The sequence below is a fragment of the Squalius cephalus genome (assembly GCF_949319135.1).
Source record: "Squalius cephalus genome assembly, chromosome: 10".
Classification (NCBI taxonomy): domain Eukaryota; kingdom Metazoa; phylum Chordata; class Actinopteri; order Cypriniformes; family Leuciscidae; genus Squalius; species Squalius cephalus.
This window is the reverse complement of record NC_137131.1, coordinates 10,594,887-10,609,465: the sequence shown is the minus strand read 5'-3', so window position 1 is coordinate 10,609,465 and position 14,579 is coordinate 10,594,887. Positions and strand designations below refer to the sequence as shown.

At 38.7% G+C, this 14,579-nt stretch overlaps 1 protein-coding gene across 1 annotated transcript in view; it reads right to left on the bottom strand.

Moving 5' to 3' along the window:
• Positions 1–14,579, bottom strand: part of col7a1 (collagen, type VII, alpha 1) — a 67,537-nt gene that overhangs the window by 36,263 nt on the left and 16,695 nt on the right. The window contains exons 17-44 of the mRNA XM_079884543.1: positions 14,288–14,407; positions 13,922–14,188; positions 13,696–13,839; positions 12,996–13,121; positions 9,015–9,161; positions 8,640–8,765; positions 8,414–8,560; positions 8,208–8,327; positions 7,956–8,105; positions 4,873–5,009; positions 4,575–4,701; positions 4,142–4,285; positions 3,847–4,022; positions 3,621–3,650; positions 3,449–3,475; positions 3,281–3,325; positions 3,041–3,142; positions 2,871–2,933; positions 2,589–2,624; positions 2,451–2,504; positions 2,297–2,368; positions 2,072–2,185; positions 1,635–1,661; positions 881–934; positions 658–729; positions 406–465; positions 289–324; positions 133–177 (exon numbers count right to left, since the gene is read on the bottom strand). Coding sequence (XP_079740669.1) covers positions 133–177; positions 289–324; positions 406–465; positions 658–729; positions 881–934; positions 1,635–1,661; positions 2,072–2,185; positions 2,297–2,368; positions 2,451–2,504; positions 2,589–2,624; positions 2,871–2,933; positions 3,041–3,142; positions 3,281–3,325; positions 3,449–3,475; positions 3,621–3,650; positions 3,847–4,022; positions 4,142–4,285; positions 4,575–4,701; positions 4,873–5,009; positions 7,956–8,105; positions 8,208–8,327; positions 8,414–8,560; positions 8,640–8,765; positions 9,015–9,161; positions 12,996–13,121; positions 13,696–13,839; positions 13,922–14,188; positions 14,288–14,407 — 2,768 coding nt within the window. The remainder of the gene's footprint in view (positions 1–132; positions 178–288; positions 325–405; positions 466–657; positions 730–880; positions 935–1,634; positions 1,662–2,071; positions 2,186–2,296; positions 2,369–2,450; positions 2,505–2,588; positions 2,625–2,870; positions 2,934–3,040; positions 3,143–3,280; positions 3,326–3,448; positions 3,476–3,620; positions 3,651–3,846; positions 4,023–4,141; positions 4,286–4,574; positions 4,702–4,872; positions 5,010–7,955; positions 8,106–8,207; positions 8,328–8,413; positions 8,561–8,639; positions 8,766–9,014; positions 9,162–12,995; positions 13,122–13,695; positions 13,840–13,921; positions 14,189–14,287; positions 14,408–14,579) is intronic.

The following is a 14,579-nucleotide window of genomic DNA, read 5'->3' as shown; positions in this document are numbered from 1 at the left end:
GTGAATTAAATGACTTGGCACACATAACATTCAAAACAAGCCTGAAGAACACTAAAGAGCATAATGAATATGGTACAAATCTGGATACATTGATAGAGAGATGTTTCAGACCATGTGTAGACACATACTCACCTTGGCTCCATCTGAACCAGGAGCTCCAGTCTGTCCTCGGTCACCCTGAAGGAACAATCAAAAACAAAACTTCATCAACTGATTCATAGATTATGCATTTAGAAAGTTTGATGACACAAGTCACAATAAAGTCATGGACTGAATTTGTTTCTTTACCTTACTTCCGATTTCACCCGGAGATCCCCGGGGACCCTGAAACAAAATTACAATAAAAGAAGAATAAGAATGAATGTTAGAGTGAGCATGAAACATATTAGTGAAAGATTTTCATACCCGATCACCAGGGTCTCCGGTGTCTCCTTGGGGGCCTGGTTTACCCTCAACACTCTCACCCTGCAACACCATCACACACACAGGCCAGGTTAAGGAAATGCATTCATAGACAAGAAAAGCAGACATTTTACAAAAACCCACACAAATAAAATTGCTTACAAACAATGTAAAAAAAAAAAAAAAAAAAATAATTATATATATATATATATATATATATATATTTATTTATTTATATATCAGACAAAAACATACAGTTTCTCCTTTAGCTCCTTTTTGTCCAGTCAGTCCTCGTGGGCCCTGTGGACCAGACGGTCCAGGACTTCCCTAAAAACACACAAATACCATTAAGTGCATGCAATAAAAACTCAAAAACACACATTGTAGTACACACAACCAATTTACAGCAGCAGTCACACATACACACGTCAACATCAGTTTACACTGCCACTTTGTCATGAATAATGAAAAGACTCACGGGTTCACCGGCATCTCCTTTAGCAGCTACCCCACTGCCCACTCCGGGAGGACCCTATTAATCAGAATAAACAGATCAAAACATTTATGTTCAAGAAATGTGCCTAATTGTCATAACAGATGTTAGTATGCCATCAGAGAGTTCTCACAGTGATTAGATCAATTTATCCTTGTTGAATCCTTAACATAGGACACTGCTTCTCCACATATAAAATAATTATTATTACTTTCAAATTCACTAGAAATGCATCGTAAAATTAATTTCATTTATATCAGTGGAGTGTGGTGGACTTCTGAAATTATGCAAAACATTTTTTTAACTCATGTAAATTCTTGTTCCATCTGATGTTTACATAGACTTTGTGTTAAAGGCATATGAAATACCATGTTCCTAATGGAATACATGCAATAAATACTATAATATTTCTCAATAATATTTCTGTATGTTTAACATACACTGAAAAATAGACTAAAAACATGCTTCATGTGGTAACATATAAATTAATTGATTGTCAGAAAAATTATTTAACATTACATTATTGAATCAGCCTAAACATGCTTTGTCGCTTTTGGATAGTATAACTCTAGAAATATAGTGGTTTACACACCATTGTGTAAAAGCTTATTTCATAATATTTGAAACCTGTAAACCTGTCTTATATCATAATATTTGTTCTGTATTATTGTTATACTGTCAATTGTTTTCTCATCTTTTTTGAGAAGGAATTTTATCATAAGAATTTATATCGACTCACCCTCTCTCCAGAGCTGCCTTTGTCACCCTGCAGGAAAATGAAATGAAACACAAAAACAGACAGGTACATGATTAGCTGAAGGCATATCTGAAACTTCAAACAGTGAAAACAATGAATTACATTTAATTACAGGTGCAAGTCTCAAAATGTCCCGTTTACATAGCAACTTCCAGTAGCATCTCGAATACTATCTGTATGAACGTGCAACAGGAGCCAAGCCCGTATTCTCTTATGAGCAACTATAGCGACAGTGTCCAAAGAAATATCAAAGATGGTGACGCCCATAAAACTGAAAGGTATTATCACTTTTGTCACAACAGGAGTCCAATCGAGCCGTGAGTTCATCCATCAAGCCTTCTGTTATATCTGGGGTGGTGGAGAGGAGCCATACTGCACATTGAGAGACACTTTAAACAGAAAAGGCAAAGGATTCTGACCTTAATAGGAAGCCCCGGAGAGCCTGGCAACCCAGGGCGACCATCCTGTCCAGACAGACCTTGTGGACCTGCCTCTCCTTTTGCCCCAACCACACCTGGACGACCAGGAGTGCCCTAAAAAGACATAGAACGGGTAATGTAATAACCCTGTTGTTTTTTTGAGTGCTCATACATTCTGCTTTTTTGTCACTGTGCAGGTGTGAGTGATTTTCTTGTGTTTCTTACAGGGATCCCTGGGATTCCTGGCTCTCCTTTACGGCCTGGTAAACCTCCTCCAACAGCAGATCCAGATTCCCCCTGTAGTAAATAGTAAAATCCTGCTAAATAAAGGGGTAGAGTAGAGCAGTGAGAGATTCATTTTTTAATTTCAATATCTTACCCTTTCACCTTTCTCTCCCTTCAATCCCTGAGGCCCCACAAGACCTGGTTCTCCCTGTAAAACAAAACAGATAAAACATTTTATAAGAGTTTGTGTATGTTTTTTGTCTATATATGTAGTTTGTTAATGTGTACTCACAGGGTCTCCTCTAACACCTGGTAATCCCTGACTGCCCTAAAAAACAGAATGTCATCACACAATGAACTTACGTTAGAAATTAGTAAGTGAGAATTTGTTTAGCTTTAATATTTTAAGTGGCACTGTTTTAAAGGGGATTTAAATAATTAAGAGATTAAGAGGTTTTATTATGCATCCAGCCCTGATTATTACCATTCATGTTTAGCATTTAGATGTACATATATCCACAAATACCTGTTTTAACAGCACCACTTAATTACATTGTTCATGTTTCATTCTTACTGGTAGTCCAACTGCACCAGAACGACCTGGAACACCTGGACTGCCGTCCAATCCTGGAAAACCCTGAAAAAGATGGACAGAAACAAATAGAGAGGGTGAGAGTATATCAACATGTGTGATCTGTGTGATCTGTGTGCGTATGCGGGTATGCATAATTAAGTGCCACTTACTCTCTCGCCTTTCTCTCCTCTCACTCCCAGACCACTGCCTGGTTGACCTGGTGGCCCCTCTGGTCCTCTGGGGCCCTCACGACCCGATAAACCATCACGACCCTATTTAAAAAACAAACACACAGAATTAGACAGACATTTACTCCAGCATGTAGAAACAAATTGTTTCTAAGCAAGAATTAATGCATCCCATTGTGTAGATGAACAAACACAGCTAAATGTGCATGTAGATGAACTCACAGGCTCGCCTTTCCTTCCATCTACTCCATCTCTGCCTCTTTCACCCTGTATACACACAAAAAGACATAATGTATTCACAAGAAAACAACAGTAAAAATAAAGGCCAACAAGTCAACTTGCAGTGTTTATATGCAAAAACAAAAAGAAAGACACCACAATAATTATTACCTTCTGACCCTGTTCCCCTTTAGCACCCTGCAACATAGACATAAGTAAACATCTTTTGTGGTACAAGTTGCATGTAGATGTGCAAACGTAAACAAAACCAAAACTTGCAGCTATATGCAGCTTTTATGTGTAATTATGTCTGGGTGTTTGTGTATTTTCAATACACACTTACCCTGGGGCACTCTACTGTACAAGGCCCTGTCTAAAAGGAGACAACAAATCAAAGTGAGTCTTTTTTGCACCGGGTCTTCTTTTCTCATCAATAGACACTATCAGAGAGGTTTGAAACCTTCTGCTGTATCATGACTCTCGCAGGCTTGACAGGCCAAGCAAGCGTCATAATAAAAAAATGATGATACGACATTAATGACAGCTTAGACGGATGGATTGTATCTGACCGTGACACCGGTCCCCCGTGCAAGGCCACAGAGGAGGTCTGCCAGGTCGGGGTGGAGACCATAGAGCTGATTTGTGTCTTGAGCAAAGATCAGATTCTGAGTGCTGCCATCAGTCACTGCCAAACGGAGCTCTGTAGGGTCTGCCCGTCCAATTCCTACCGCCAACACTGTCACACCTGAGGGACAGAGTTATTACAGCGCTAACTCACTCATATGAACATGGGCCAGAGCAGCCGGGATTGCTTGCTGTGTGTTTGTAAATGTAATATGTTGGGTCTGATTTTGTATGGCTTACCATCAGCTCTAACAGTGGCAGCAGGTTTGCTAAGATCATCGGTTGACTTCTCGTCAGCGATAATAACAACCACCCCAGGAACGCCAGACCTCCGACCTGCTGCCGTGCTCAGCAAAAACTGACGCGCGTATGTCATTGCCCGGCCTGCACATAAAATCAGAAAATATCAGCACACTCACGTTCAACATAATGATACCATATATATAATTTAGATTCTGATGAAAAAAAATATATATTTTGAAATTAAATTAAACTTTGGTGTTATGTTTTGTCACAGTTAAAACCCCCTTCAATGCTCTCATTACTGTGGAAAAAATGTACATATATAACATGACCTGGACATTCACATACTTACTCCTGGTACACCAACATCAAAACAGGATAGCCACAAAGTTTTAAAAAATTAATTAAAAATTAAAACATACAAACTAACCTATATTATTTCCTGGTCTGTCATTGAATGGGATGGACAAAATATCCCGCAGAAGGCTCTCACTGTTGCTATGACGATTGAGGAGGAAGCGCACTTTTGGATCTTCACTGTACATCACTACCCCCATCTGGAGCAAACAGGTATTACAAGCACTTCATTAACACTGGCCTGCTCAATGCTTCATTCACTCTGTCAGAAGAGGGTTCTCTCAATTTATATATATAAAAAGTGAATATCATGACTACAGTATATAGTATAGTACATAGTACCTAATATAAAAAGATAGAAAGAAATGCACCTGAGAGTCTCTGGGACCGATGGAGGTGAAGGATCTAGCAGAACTAGCCAACATAGACAACACACGTGCTCCCAGGCCCGAGCGATCACGAGACGCAGGAACAAGGAAGACCACATCCAAACGGCCTCCAACACACACTAAAACATGGATGTATTAAACATATTAAGCTATGAATACAGCTGAAGAACAATACAGTCAATAGAACAATGTTGCAATTCATGTAGTCCATTAAATCATCACTGCTGTTTGCAGAACAACTAGAAACATTTGTTACCCAGCTACACAGCCATGAAATCTTGGCTTGTAAAAATAAAGCTATGCTAAAAATTAGGCTAATATAAGCACACAGCTATGCTCGTTTTTCTGTATAAATGATGACTACGTTCATTGCACATTGATAGTGTGTTAAAGTAAAACATGACATCAAGCACTATGACCATTTGTTGGTCTCTGTAACTTTGAAAAAATTGCTAGTAGTGAGAGTATGTAGTGAGCGAAACATCTCCCTGTGACTGACTAGTATAATAGCATGTTGTTCACTGTACTCACACTGCAAGCTATAATTTGCCTCAACTTCAAAGTCAAGAGAGTACTTTATGAAATAAACCCACAAAGGTTTTACTGAAAGAGTCAGACCTGTATTTTCTATAAACATCATTGTTACTTATTTTAGAGTAAAAAATAATATATATATTGCTCATACTGAACACAAATGCATATAAATACTGAAATAAGTACTTACATTTGTTAAAATACCAATAATATAGTATGTTTTATTTAGTGCTGTCAATCGATTAAAAAAAATTGCAATTAAAGGTATAGCAGAGGATTTTCTTTTTCCGGGTGGATCATCAAGACTATTGGTCCTCCTAAGTGTCAATCATTCTGGTGATATGTTTACGTAAGGCCGTCGTACGTGCTCGTGCACACGATTCCCACGATGGCGTGCGCTCAAAACACAGGTTGGGCTTCCCACTGATGCCTCAGTCGCGAAGTTTCTACTTGACAGGTAAAGTTTGGCATGCTATTTGGAGAAATCCATTTAAAATCACTGCTAGTAAAAGTTAATGTAAGCTATGATTAGCTCGTGCATACGTTTAATAGGCGTTCCCTCTCGGGAGCAGGTAGAGTGTTACGCATGTGCATTTTTTCAAAAAGTGGAGAGGGCGGTTCTTTTCTAAAATTCAGGGAAATCCTCCGCTATACCTTTAACAACACTTACGTTTTTATAGGTTTATATTTAGTTTATATATTTTATAATGTAATAATTTCACAGTTAATCTCCAAATTAATGTAGAAACAACATAAAGACAGTATATTTTAAATACTTGTTTTATGGCATCTTTTTATGAATGAAGGTCAGTATCACTGATGCTGATACCCCCCGCCGCCACCCCACCCCCCAATTTTAAACATTAATTATAGCCAATCAACATTACAGTGTAATTGAAAGCTATACATTTTTTAACATTTATTAGGCTTAAAAAAATAACAACTTTTAATTTAAGTGAACTTCAAACAATCCGCACATAACCCCATAATAAATGTCATATTTACCTGTACCCTTCCTGTCTAACAGGTAGGAATATTAAGTTATCAAACAGTCTGCACTGCATAAATTATAAATTAAATAAAGACTAATCCTTATTAAGGGCCCTATTTTAACGATCTAAGCGCATGGTCTAACGTGCGTGTCCGAATCCACTTTTGCTAGTTTATCGCATGGTCTATGGGGTTGTCCCTATTCTCTTAATGAGTAATGGGTGTGTTTTGGGATTTACGTGCGTTAAACCAATCAAAGTCTCATCTCCCATTCCCTTTAAATGCCAGTTGCGCTCGCGCCATGGCAGATCCGCTATTTACATGACGGAATTTGATAGTGGTAGGACCTGCTCATGCGCGAGGAAAAAGTGCGCAAGCAGACCATCTACGGGACAAGCCATATCCACCATATCTTTATGTACACAATAATAATCTTTTACATTGTAATCCTTTTATTTTAAATATTTGGCATGTTTGTGTGCTGCTGTACGTGCGTCCCTGTGTGTTTAATAAGCAGAGTGTACGCGTGTTGTGGATCCGCCTACAGGAGCACATTACTAACGTGCTCATTAAATAACAAAAAAAATGTTGCAGTCTATTTCTGTTGCCTCAAAATAGCAACGCGCCAACAATGCGCCAGAACACACCTCGTTTTCAGACCAGCACGCCCATGGGCGCACAAATGGGCGCAAATGCATTTGCTATTTAAACAACGTGGCGCAGGACGTGAAAATGATAACTGCGTCTGATTGAAACACAAAAAAACACTTGCGTCGCGCTTGGCACTGCATTGTGCCAGGTGTAAGATAGGGCCCTAAAACTCTTTAGTCAAGAGCAGTGAGTAATTTTCTCTGTTCCCTTTGTTCTTTGATTAACTTTACTGACAGGAAGCTTTATTGGCTGCTGTCCCTTTAAAACCAGCCGCTGCTGCACATGACGCGGATCTCACACGCGCCTCATTCTCTCACAACTCTTTACGTTCATTTAAGTCTTTATTCAGCTCATTTAAGACTGCTTTTATGTCATGAGGATACTTAACAAAACTGACATTTTGGCATAATTGTGTGTGTTATTGTGCGTTCAAGCGCGAAAGAGAACTATATTCTGGCGCACTGTCTGTGCGCATGATACTGGCGCGCGTCTTTCTGTGTCGTGTGTGTGTCACATAGACAGGTCATTCACAGGCAGCGTGGTCTCTTTTGTCTTGTCGCGCTTGAATGGTTTGAAAGCATTTACATGAATAAGAGCGTGGTCATATAATGTAACGCTACCCAAAGGATGACAAAAATGTATGGATGCTGCGTTAATTGCGCTAAATATTTTAACGTGTTAAACTTGACAAAAATTAACCACATGCGTTAACTAGTTAACATTGACAGCCCTAGTTTTTTTTGTTTTTTTTATAAATATGTGCACAATGCATCTGAAGTCCTCACATGTATTTAATGCTTTTAACTATAACAATCAGTTAATTAATTATTTCAACTCTTTCAATTTGTCTATACTGTAGTCAGGAGTGAAAGAGACAGAAACCATATAACCTGTTCGTTCCTCCACGGTGGTCTCAGGTCCAATCTGGTTTTGGAAGTTTGGTTGCACAGTGAAACGGTACAGACGGCCCAGTTGTAGACCCATCACACGGTACGAGGTGGCTGTTCCGGGCAGCGTTTCAGACTGACTCGTTCCTGTGTCTAAAGAGAGAGAGTATTTAATACACTAAATGCAACTCTAATTGTGTTTTTGTTCCTTAATAAACCACACACTATCAATTCCTGAACTTTTGGAAGACTCACCCTCTCCCTCTATCCAGCGTAAAATATAGCCTGTAGCTCCAGTTACTGGTGACCAGCCTAAAAGGACTGAATTCTCAGTAATGTCTGTCACACTCAAACCAGTCACGGGTGGCAGGACATCTATAAAAAAAACACAGAAATAATGAATGAAAGAGGCTGGAAAAAGACAGAGAGAGAAAATATGAGATAGACTGTGTCATGTGTACCAGTGGTTGCTCTGATAGAGGTAGCTTCAGTCTCTTCATTGTTCAGCACAGCAGACAATCTTACAGTGTAGCTTAGACCAGGACGCAGTCCATCAAGGGTGTAAAAAGTTGCATCACCACTAATCTGGCGACTTGATTCAGGCTCACCTAGTCATAATAGAAACATTACATAAACTTAGTTGTGTCTGGTATGTGTATGTGGTTACATGTGTGCCTTTATAACTACCTTGTGAAGACCTCCAATAGATTTGATATGAGCTGGCTCCACTCACTGGTCTCCAGGTTATACGGAGCCCCCCTGGGGTCGAATCCAAAACACGCAAACCCTCTACTCTTGTCACCCTCTGTCCCCCTAGACAACAAACAGTAAATTCAAAGCACTTTCATAAGGAAACATCTCTATTAAACCTGATCTGATCTTTAGCCAAGCCACAATAAAAGACAATCAAAAGAAAAGTGTTCACTTATTTATTTTGTTCACTTTGTGAATATATTTATTCTGCAGATTAGAAAAGTATGTGAATACGGTTATGAACTTCTTCAAAAACATACGTAAGTATATATGACTCGAAAAGCAGGGAAACAAACGAACAGCACTCACCCGTGGTGATTCTGACAGAGACGGGTGGGCCCTCTCTGTTCCGGACTAGAGCCAAAACCTTAACCTCGTACTGTGCCCCTTCATCCAACTGCCTCAGATCCACTGATGTCACGTTACCACCAACCAGCTGACTCTGCTCCTCTTCACCTATAATCACACTCACAATTTTATTTTTCTATCATGGTCTATAGTCTACATATTTTATGAGCTTTAACCCCTGGAGGTCACAAACCAACACCAAAACCTTTTTGCATTTTGATTTAATTTTTTTTTTGTATTAGCAAAAGTATCTCATTTAATATCACTGCAGTCTAGGAGAAAATTGAGATACCAAAGATGACATGGGTGATTTTTCTTTCCTATAGGAATTGTAATATCTCACCATCTGTCCTTTTTTTATTTTTATTTTTTTACTTACATTTTTATTTAGAACCACAGCATTACATACAATACAGTATGGCATTGGGTTTTAACATGTTAGTCCATCATGTTCCCACAATATTGACAATTCTTCAAACTTAATTATATCATACACATTATACAGAGAATGAAAACAAATACAGCTAGTACAGGGGGAGGAAGGGGAGAGGAAGAAAAAAATGATAATGGAGAAAGGCAGAGATGAACACAGGGTGGATATGATAGTATAACTCATGATCACTGGAGTATTAAAGGCATTACAGGAGCCCACCTCTTTAAGTAAACAGTTTTCTGAAGTCGTAATGCAAATGTGATTTGTTCCGTTTCGTACAACTCCCATACTTTTTGAATCCAAGCGTCGTATGATGGAGGGTCATGTTTTAACCATATGCATGTAATACACTTCATGGCTGCATTGACTAAAATTTGTAGTAAATATATTTTAGCTCTACCCTCAAGGCCCTCTGGACGCACACCTAAAAGGGCTATCATGGGGTCTTCTGGGATTTCATAATGGAAGATTTCTTTAAGGGTATCAAATATATCTTTCCAGTAATTTCTTAATTTTGGACATGACCACAAAATATGGGTGTGGTTACCAACATGCTGGCCACAATTTCTCCAGCACTTGTCTGAGCAGGATGGTTTCCATTTTGCAATTATCTATGAAGTTCGAAAAAATCGAGTTATTATCTTCCATTTGAATTCCCTCCAGACATTGGTCACACAAGATGTACCTCTCCACAAGCTTCCTCCCAAGTTTCAAGAGGAACTGTTTCATTAATTTCGGCCTCCCATTTTTCCTTGATCTGTAATGTGTTATTTGAATTCTTAGACAAAAAGTTTTTTTTAATTCTTTTTTAAAATAATTTCTAGTTCCTTATGCTTTGTGAGGAAATGTCTCAGTTGTAAATATAAAAAAAAATCAGACCTTGGGAGTGTAAATTTATTTCTTATTTGTTCAACTGATTTAAGTGTGTCATTATGAAATATGTCCATATTTTGTGACCACTTTTTGAAACCCACGTCTGTATGAGATGGTGCAAAGTCATTAAGATAGCCAATGCTTGCTGCAGATGAGATTTTTTTAGACAAACCAAATGATCTTTGTATAGTTCTCCAAATTTTTAAAGTAACTTTGGTCCATTCACCCATGGAGGCATTTTTTAATAATACACTGGAAAAGGGTACTATTTTAAGGTGCATGGAACAGAGGCTCTTTTCAATATTGATCCACCGGGGTTTGTGTGTGACTTCAATTGAGATGCCCAAAAGTATTGGTTTTAGACCAAAAAAAAAACATTTGTTTTAGGCGACTGTATTATTTTAAACCTTATTCTTGGCCATTTTCCTTGCCAAACAAATTTAAAAATTATGAGTTGAGCAAGGATTCGATGGTGATAGCAAACACCAAGGGCGATGGACATCCTTGTCTGCATCCACGTTCTAGAGTAAAGCGTCCAGGGGTGCGTTCTCCGATAACGTTGTCTCTTAGCGCGCTACGAAGACTCAAAAGGTACACCTTAACTACAGGTATACCTTTCCTACGTGTGTTCTCCGAACTATACCTTAGGATGTTGCTTAAGGTAAACCTTCTTAAGTTCGACCTTAGCTGGCGCTGTCCATGGTGGAGGCGCTGAATAGGTTGATATCGATGCCTCGATGATCGATTGTGCGCTCTTTCCTTCACAGCGGTATAGGTAAAGTATTGAGAAAACAATGTTCTTTATAAAGAAGCGTTTTAGAAATAGTACAAACTGCATTTATCGGGGCTCATTGAAATATGTACATGCAGAAATAAATATGAGTAGTCCTATGTGTTTATAATTTAGCAAGTGTGCAATCCCAAACCCTCACGGCCATAAGTGTGTTAATGTTCTCCACAACGTATGCTGATTATCCACCAGCCATATAGTTGACATACACTAACTGGCTCCGCGGACGGCGCCGTCTTTGATTTAAAACAAGTACTCGCTGTCTCGCTGCCATAGCTATAAAGTTTGTGCAACTCATCTTTCTTTATATAGACTCCTAAGCCTTTTCTGTCAAATGGTTCGCCAGCTGATGTGCCTTAAGGCCCGTTCACACCAAGCACGATAACTATAAAGATAACGACAAAGATAACTATATATGCGTCCACACCAACGAACGATAAGGTCTTTTTATTCTAAGCACGCGCGCGCGCCCCATTTTAAATGCGCGAGACCTTTAAATTAGAATGGATTCTGATTGACTGTCAGTGTTTTATCGTTTGACAGCTGAAAAAAAATCGTTCTGAAAGTGATCCCAACGATATCGTTCCTCATATCTTTATCGTTATAGTTGTGGTGTGAACTCTGTTATTCTTTAATATGGAGAACGATTTTTAGAATTATATCTTTATCGTTATCTTTATAGTTATCGTCCTTGGTGTGAACGGGCCTTTAGGATAGTAATTAAAAAAACTAACAACCATTAGTGTATGGAAACTTTATTAATGAAAACACTTCCATACACTAGGTGTAGGCTATAACAACAAGTATTTTATGTGTAAAATTTTAAAGTAAAGTAAAAATGTAATTTTAATACTAAATCAGATTTTATATTAAATGTTCATAATCAATTTTCTATGTGTAATTAAACTGCGATGTAAAAAAGCTTTTTGCGTAGTGGTGGCCACTAGCGGTATGAACCGTCAGCAGCGATAAGGTATAGCTAAGAGCGCTCCAGACCAACCTTACGAACGTATGACTTACAGAAGGTATACTTAACTAAGAAGGTTTCGGAAACCACGTATTAACGATAAGGTACTTCTTAAGGTACAACTTAAGAACGACGTAGCGTTAAGGTAGTTTCGGAGAACGCACCCCAGATCTACAACCGTTAACTCTCACTGAGGCGAGTGGATTGATGTAGAATGTTTGAACCCGCTTTATGAAAATTTAAATTTAAACCGTTTAAAAGAGTTTGGATCAGATACTGCCAAGATACCCGATCAAATGCCTTATGAGCATCAATTGATAAGAATACTGCCTTTGTACATGTAGATTTTGTATAGCTCATAATATTTAACGCTCTACGAAGGTTATCTCCATAATATCTCTCTGGGATAAAATCCGGTTTGGTCCGGATGTATAATTTGACTAATTCATTTATATACCCTTTTTGCAAGAATGGCAGTTAATATACGTAAATCACTATTTAACAATGAAATAGGCCGATATGATTGACATTCAGCAGGATCTTTGCCCTCTTTGTGAATTACAACAATGGTTGCATCCCTCCACGAGGGCGCCACTGTACCAGATTGCAGCGCATAATGATGTGTTCTTAATAAGAGCGGAGAAACTAGTTCTTTAAAGTTTTTATAGAATTAATTTATATATCCGTGGGGTCCTGGGCTTTTATTATTCTTCAACGTAGAGATTGTCTCAATTATTTCACTTTCTTTAATAGGTTCATACAGATCCTTTTCCATTGACTCTTAACTCATTCAATTTTATATTATTTAGGAACGGTGCCAGAATATCATCATCAGAGCAAGTATCAGAATTTTTGTAGAGTGATATGTAGAAATCTGACCATCTGTCCTCTTCCAGAGTATTCTGTATGATGTCGCATTTTGAACTCCAACCCAGCTGACTCGAACAACCTCCCCTTGGGCCTCCAGCACCTGTAAATTGGTGACGCGACCCACTATGGCCTGATCTGAAAAATAGAATAGGCACAGTTAAAAATAGACTGATATTAAACCTTTCTTATTTCTGAAAGCTCAGAAATGGTCTTTTCTTCCCTATTGTGACATATATATGAGTGTAATGGCTTCTCAAACAAAAATAAATGTAGGGCGGGACTTGATTTTGTCCATCGGAAATTGATTCGATTTTAGGATTGTTGTCATTTGCTAACTGCTGCCATTTCGTGAAAGGATGCTGAAGGGGAGAGATTATTGTCCAGCCCTCATGACGGTGCACATTATCAAAGAAAAGATGTCGTTGTGAGGGGAAGGGGAGGATCATGTTTTTTGATTAAAGATTACAAGGGAACATGATTTTCTTTAATGATATGCATGGATAAATCATTTATAACACACTCTGCAATACTCCACAAAAAATAAGAATTGCCCATTTTAATTTTATGCTTACTAAAAGCATTTTAAAATTTCACGTGTATGGTTAATTGAATATTTCTGAAAACAAAAAGACACGTATAATCATGTGAACATGTCTAGAATGCTTGCTTATGGTTGTGTCTTATTGAATTAACATCTGTGGAGTTTTACCTGTCCTTGCAGTCACAGTGGCAGCAGGCCCTTCCCGTGAGTTAAAAAGGGCTGAGACTAATACTTGGTAGGCTGCAGCTTCCTGGAGTCTATCAATGGCAAAGGAAGCCACATCAGCGCGCACATTCTCAGAGTCTTCCACTCCTACAATATAAAAAGCAAAAGAAAATAATTCCACTTCCATCTTAGCATCAATTTAGGGCACTAAATTTAATGCTGTCCGTACCATCACTACGCCGCCAGGTGATTTTATAGCCTGTTGCTCTATTCACAGGAGTCCAGGTTATTAGTATCCTTGTGGATGTTGCTTCAACGACTCGTAGCCCTGTGACTATTCCAGTAGAACCACTGGTTCTAGTAGACACAGAGACCACTTCTCCAGTCTGCCCATCAATCACTGGAGCAACACCCACAACAACAGAATCATCTGGCTGCAGCCCGTCTATAGTGTAGGTAGTGATATCGCCACCTAACACACGGAATTCCTCTGCAGCTGTGACAGAGAGAGAGAGCAGCTGGCTGATTAAATCCAACATAAATTATATATCAATTAAAAAAGGAAACCTTAGTGTTTGCAAAAAACAGATCCTACTATTGCTTTGTCTCCAGGTAACCCGGTAGCCTGTCGCCCCAGAAACACCAGTCCATGCAATCCTGACTCGTCGACTGTTGCTGCCAACTACCCGTAAGTTGGTCACCCTCAGTGGTGGTTCTTGAAAATATAGTTACCACAGGTTATTTTCAGACCAAATGATTGCACATTAATAATGCATCCACAGTGTCTTCAGTAGTATATACTGTACATTTTTCATAGCCCAGATTTATGAACCTGATATATGTACACTGACAATTGTCAAACTCTTTTGAGAGTCATCAGAGTAAAA